Raw genomic sequence first — 6,807 nt, 5'->3', positions numbered from 1 at the left:
CACACTGGATCTGTATTGCATATTTTGCCCTTGTTCCACTTGCAATCCTCCCATAGGCAACACTGGACGTTCTGCACAGAGAACAAATACAGGATATGCAAGAGAGAGAGAGCCATAGTGCAGATATAAGACCACTATAGTGGAGACCAGAAAGAATAAATTGTCCTTTGATTGTTTTTAATAAACACTGGATGTGGAACAAATGGTTTATTACACAAAACTTTTATTTATTTAACAAACTATGTTGGTCACTTTGTGTTTGGATTTTACCTTTCAGTGTGGGGTGAGAAGAGATTTGACATGTATATATTTTAAAGGTTATGATTTTATTACCATACATTTGAGCTGATAAACAATTTAAACAAAATTAAAACTATAAAAGCTTCTATTTTAACTTAGCTCCACTGTATGAATCATTAAACAAAACCAAAAGAATCACTTCTTGTGACATCATTTCAGGGATCAATTAAATAAAGTTCACACTTTTTTTGCCTTTGAGTAAGCCAAATGAATCCAAGAAATAAATCAGTAGATGTTTTCCATTTTTCTAGTTTTGACAATAAATAAGATTCCTGTTTTTAAATATTCACAATTCATGATTCCATTGACTGCGACTAACATCAGCGAGAGCAGGCTTGGGCCATAGGTAAATCAAAATAAACATTTTTGTAGCCCAATGCTGCTCCCTTTGGTGTCAGGGTAAATAAATCAGAGGATCAGGTCCCTACTTCTGAACATTAACTCTTGAATGTTGACATCAATGGAGCTGCTGGTGCTCAGCACATTTGACAGTCATGCACAAGGTATCTCAAAAATGGAGGCAGTCAAATTTAGTGACCACTTATACAAATTTTGACCTGGGAGTTGTGCTATTGATTTCAATGGGAGCAGCACTGGGTCCTTACTCCCCAGTCAAATTTTAAATTCTTGCTACTGAACACTCTTTAAATGAATGGGGACAAACTGATTCTTTTGAGATGGTCAGATCATACAAGCTAATCATTCTCTTGGTTTTTTGCCTTGTCAATAATTTGATGTTGGGACCATGAAATGCTTAGGCATGGACAAAGCCCAGCCAATCCTGTTGGCATTTCATACATACTAAGGCCCTAATCCTGCAACTGACTCCACGTAGCTGGACCTGTGCACCCACATAGAGCCCCACTGAGCTCTATGCAGGTAATTATATCTATGGTTACAATCATTTGCAGGATCGGCTTAAGAGCCAAAACCTGCCTTACTCATGCGAGTAGTTCCACTGACTTCAATGGGACTGCTGGTTATAGGACTGCTCCTGTAATAGGACCACTTGCTCACAGTGAGCAAGATTAGGTCCTTAAATTTATGTTCATTTATCAGATGATGCATGTTTTGCAAAAGAAAGAATTGCTATTGACTTCAGTGGGAGCTGAATCATTTATTTCAATGTCACTTTAATGGATATTTTTGACAGTTAAAATTGCTTTGTCTCCCAATTTAAAAAGACAAAGAAAGTCCATAGGGCCTTCTCCTACTTATTCTGAAATCAATGTAATTGGCTTAAATGGGAGCAAGATTGGGCCCCTAGCTGGTAAATCTCAATATATGGAACATCAAGAGATCTTTAATCTTATTGTGAGTTAATTTATAACCATTGTTTTAAAACTGAAGCCATTTTTACTAGTAGGATTACAAAGATTATAGCCAACCATGGTAAACACAATAAAAATAGTTTAGGACCAAACCTACTCATATGAGTAATCCCAAACTGAGCCACCTTGTGATTTGAGGAGGGGATCTTTGAGGGGGCATGGAAAGGAGATGCATTTACTTTTCTGAGGCTTGCCTTCTTGTGGGATGCATCCAGTGCTGAAGCCCCAGTTACATCCCAAACCCACCCCTTGTGGAGATATTTCCACCAGGAGCCACCAGGGAAGGGGCTTGGATGACTCAGATGGAACACTCTTTATTGTACACAAGAAGATCATTTAATGGAGGATACCCTGCAGGCTCACACATCTTGGGGAGACAAATTGAACTACAGTGCTAAAGTAACCAGGAGTCTAAAGGCATTGCCTCAAGTGTGGCAGTATAGGTCCTGCTGGCAAGCTTCACCACACAATTCTACCAATTCCCTTCAGTCTTGACCTGCAGAACCCCTTTGCCCCTTTCCGGTCATGGGCAAAGAAAAAAAGCCTTCAGGTTAGGGAAAACTGTACATTGGTTTTATTATTATGTCCAAAATGTTCTCTAGGAAATAGGATGATACTGCCCAAGTTGGCTGAGCATGATTTGAAGCATAGGGTAAAATCAAGCATATTAATGCACTAGGCCAACTAGCTGTTATTATAGGGGTATACTTACACACAATTTACAAGTGGTCCTAGTGATTTTGCTCCTAGGCTAAAGTCTTGTATGTCAGATTTAAGTGTAGAATTTTGTAAAGTCATATTATAACCCTTTTCAGTTCTGATAGACTCATAACTACACCAATGCAAATATATATGCTCAAAAAGAAGCTCTAAAAGAGAGAGAGAGAGAACAATATATGCATTCATATTCATATTATAGTGCAATGATTATGTGCAAGGGGGTAAAAATAAGGTTGCTGTGGAAACCTTAAATCAGAATTTCTTTATTTTTAATATCCCAAACACAAAGCTGCAAAAATGATTTAATCAGAGAGGAGCAAAACTAAAACCCTGGATCCAGATATCACAATCATTGTCATTCATGTCTGACACCAGGATCTTGATCCAGACTGAAATTTTGTGCATTGAGCCCCTCTCTATTTATGAATAAAAGCTTAAATCCATAACTGTTTTGCCCCTTTCACTCAGTCAGGGACAACTGTCACAGACATTCTTCTGTTGGATGTGATGGTATGTGTTGGGGACTTTGTGGAGAACTGGAAAGTGCAATTGAAGAAGAAAACTAATCTCTCTCTCTCTCACTTTCTGTGGAGATCTACTCAGAATACAAGAGCAACCTAAGTGTGGACAGGTTCAACCCAGAATGACACTGCCTAGCTGCAACAAACATTGGGGAGTGAGGGAAAACTACAGATAGGAGAATCCAAAGATTCATGCTACAGACAGAGCTGCCAAGTAAAGCATACTTCTTTAACCAAAGAGTCTCAGACTTTGTAAAATATTAATAGTATAGATTTAAAAAAACAATGGAAATGGGGTTTGTGCACGCATGTTTTAAATGACAGGTTTCAGAGTAGCAGCCATGTTAGTCTGTATCCGCAAAAAAGAAAAGGAGTACTTGTGGTACCTGTTAGTCTCTAAGGTGCCACAAGTACTCATGTTTTAAATGAACAGTCTGTGACCGAAAGGCAAACTGATGGCCAACCTGATAAGAGGAGCAAATCAAGGATTACTAGATCATGTGGAACCCCACAATGCCTGGGGATGGGAGGATTACTACTATGCAAAGCACATGGTTCTGGGGGAGGCAGGAAGCCCTTGAAGACATTTTCCCCTACTGCATTTGTTTTCAGCCCCTCTTCGTGTTTTCCAGACCTGTTTTGGAATCTCTCTCTCTCCCAGATCCTGGTGCTGGGTGTATTTCTCTGTCTTTCAACCTAGACACTCCCCATCGCCGAGGTTTTGTTGTGAAATGGTGTCCAGGCCCTTCCTGCGGCTCTTTGTGATGGTGTCAAAGAGACTGCAAGATTCCCCAGGGAGTTTGGGGATGTGATGAAGGGAGAGAAAAACAGGTTGAGAGAGGAGGACCAAAGTGAGCGAATGTGCTGGGTGCAGACAGAAGTGGGGGAAGAGCAGGGCAGGCACACCAGGATTTGGGGGGGCAGCATTTTACCGCCCTCGGCGGCAATTTGGCTGTGGGGGGTCCTTCCGCGCTCCGGGTCTTCAGCGGCAATTCTGCGGCAGATCCTTCACTCACTCCGGGACCTGCTGCCGAAGTGCCCCGAAGACCGGGAGCGCAGAAGGACCCCCGCCTAGGGCGCCAAAAATCCTGGCACCACTCCTGGGGAAGAGCAGACGGGGCTCCAGGGGAGGAAGGGTCCTGGGGAGAAAGCAAAGCAGGGATTTCAGGGGGAAGGGGACAGCAGAGACTCCAGGGAGAGAAGCAGGAGAGAGTGTGGAAGAGGGGAGAGTTGTGGGGGGGGGGGAAACCAAGGCAGGGAGGGATTTGGGGTCCCAGCAGAGAGGAGTTGAGAGGGAGGTGGGAGTGGGGACGGGAACCTCATCAGTGGCTTGAGGAGGCAGTCGTGGGGGAGGCTGGGGTCAGGGGTGCTGGAACAATTTTTATACTGGGGGGTACTGAGAGCCCTGTATTTAATGGAAACCACTTCAAGCCAAGGGGTGCCCCAGCACCTCCAGCACCAGTGCAGGGGAGGGACCCCAGCGAGGCTCCCTGGGACGTTCACACCTACTTTCCGGGCAGCTATTAATTGTCTTCCATGCCCGGACGCCCCCCAAAGGGTGGCGCCCAGGAGAGCGGGCGGGAGGAAGCAGAATTGGCCCTCCGTGGGTACCTGGTGTAGGCAGCCCAGCTGATGGGGTGGCAGGAGGGTGAGGCCACCCCGAGTTCTGCAAGGAAGCGTGTGTGTGTGTGTGTGTGTGTGTGCTAAGGGCCCGCACCCTCGGTTGGCGAGGCACCCGGCGGGCACGGAGCTGCCAAGGCAGGTAGCAGCAATTCGCATCTCCGCCCCTCCCCCTTTCTCCCGGGGGAGCCGGGCGGGGGCAAGTACCGCTCCGCTCCGGGGGCAAGTACTTCGGCTCTGCTGCTCCGGAGCGTGAGCCGGCCAGGGGGAGGGTGTGTGCGCGCCGGGGGAGGTGGGGGCAGGATTAGAGGGAAGCGGCGGCCCCGCCCTCCCCCTTCACACTGGGATAGAGCCGAGGGGGAGATGGCCCGGGAGAGGCGGCACTGGCACCATGGCATTACCCAGCCTGCTGGTGGCTCTGATTTTAGGGACGACCCCCGCAGCGGGCAGCTTTGACGCGGCCTCTCTTAACCATCCCCTTGCCCCTGCTCATGGCCCGCAGAATTCCCGCTCGCCCCGCGCCCCGCCGGCCCCCCAGCACCAGCCCGGCTGCCCTGGAGCCGAAGGGTCAGGGGGGCGCTTTGTCAACGTGACCGAGTTCGGCGCCGAGTGCCTGCCCTGGGCGGAGGTGCCCACTTTCCTGGAGAAGACCCCCCAGGGGAAGGGGCTGCGGGGCCAGCACAACTTCTGCAGGAACCCCGACGGCAGAAGCAGACCCTGGTGCTTCTACAGGAACAGCCGGGGCAGGGTGGACTGGGGCTACTGTGACTGCAAACAAGGTGAGCGTGTGTGTGAGAGAGAGAGAAAGAGGCAGAGCGCTGCACTGGCAGCAGCAGGCACGCTGGCTCCAGCCTGTCCTCAGCCGGATACCTGTGGAGGCGGCTGCATCGATTGCGTGGGTGGGTATGTGCTGCTGGCAGCTGGGTGTATTGCGTGCGTGTCGAGATTGCATGCTGTGAGAGTGGGTTGATTGCGTGCCGAGGGGTGGGGGTGCGTGTAGCGGCTGCTTGTGTGCAGTGTGTGTTGGCTCCGCTGTGTCCTGTGTGTGTCCGTTTGGTTGCTATGCGTGAGTGGGTGAACTGCAGAAATGAGCGTGTGTTGGCTGCTGTGTGTTTTGTCTGGGTTGTGTATGTGTGTGGTTGATATGGGTATGCTGTGAGCTGAGCTTTTTGTGTGTCCGCACTTGGTGCCTTGGGGGTGTGCTGGTGGATTGAACACTTTTCCCTTGGAAAGGCTGTAACGAATTGGCTGTGCTATTACAGAATGAATGTACACGTGTTAAGTGTGTGCAAGTGATCATTTCTGTAAAGGGGATTTTGGCAGAGCCATATTTCACTAGAAGTGAATTTTGTACAGATAGATAATGACTTTCCTTCAGAGTCGTACGTAGCTAAGCTGAACTCACCGAATTTCATTTTCACCACACAGTGGAAGTGGATGAGGTTAACACCAATTTCTCTGCTAACAGACCTTTCAGGGTACAGGAAATTGAAAAGCATATATCTCTTATAAAAAAAAAGATAGCATACTTAAGAGAGATTCTGATAGGATGTTTTTAACTTTTAAGGCATCAGTACATTTGTCTTGCAGCAGAAGGGTCCTGGTGTGTCCTAGTAATATATGTTTCTGGTAATATATTTCTTATACTGTTTGAACTGAAAAGTTGCATCAAGTATGCCACTAATTCAATTTACAACAATCTCCTTTTTGTACTTTGGTACACTTCTCTGGAAATTTGCTAAGCAAAATAGGAAGGAATTGCTTTAATCAGGCAGCTTGCAGCTATTCTCTTTCAATTTATTTTTTAAACCTTGGGAAAATTGGGTGTACAAGTTAATGCTGCTGCTTGATAACTTGTACGTGTATCACCAGCCTAGAAGGCCAGATATTGCATGCACTTATTATTTACTGAGTGAGTGAGGACTGAGGAGGGATTTCAGCAGTAGACCAGCCGTACATTTCACCACCCTTAGCAGCATTCCAGAGGATCAAATTTGTACATAGATAATCGGATCTTGAATTATTTCCCTAGCTGTAAACATTTCCTTCTAGATCAGGCTAGTCTGTCTTCTATTTACATCCGTTTCCCCCAAAATAAGCTCAAACATTTGTAAAGAAATAAAAGAAAAAATTTAGCTGGCCTGTTGTTGTACAAGTTCCCTTTCATGTCTTTTGCAACATCATAATGGAGGTAGAGGAGGATATTTTTGATTTGATTTTGTTTATTGGGGTTTTGTTATACTTTTCTTTCTTTTTTAAGGATTGATTTCCTTTTCAGATCCCACAACAATAGTGGTTGGGAGTGCTTTTCTCTC

The 6,807-nt window shown here is 46.2% G+C and overlaps 1 protein-coding gene across 3 annotated transcripts in view; it reads left to right on the top strand.

Moving 5' to 3' along the window:
* The first annotated feature begins 4,790 nt into the window (after window positions 1-4,790).
* PRSS12 (serine protease 12) overlaps window positions 4,791-6,807 on the top strand; it is a 65,915-nt gene continuing 63,898 nt past the window's right edge. For 2 of the 3 annotated variants that reach the window (XM_005290310.5, XM_024106411.3), the window contains exon 1: window positions 4,791-5,271. In XM_005290310.5, the coding sequence (XP_005290367.3) occupies window positions 4,884-5,271 (388 nt within the window). In that variant the 5' untranslated portion in view covers window positions 4,791-4,883. The remainder of the gene's footprint in view (window positions 5,272-6,807) is intronic. The other variant, XM_005290312.5, reaches the window with a different exon arrangement.

This window comes from Chrysemys picta, chromosome 5, assembly GCF_011386835.1.
Source record: "Chrysemys picta bellii isolate R12L10 chromosome 5, ASM1138683v2, whole genome shotgun sequence".
In the NCBI taxonomy this organism is placed as follows: domain Eukaryota; kingdom Metazoa; phylum Chordata; order Testudines; family Emydidae; genus Chrysemys; species Chrysemys picta.
Note: the sequence above shows the minus strand (reverse complement) of the source record. Positions and strands in the feature narration are given on the sequence as shown.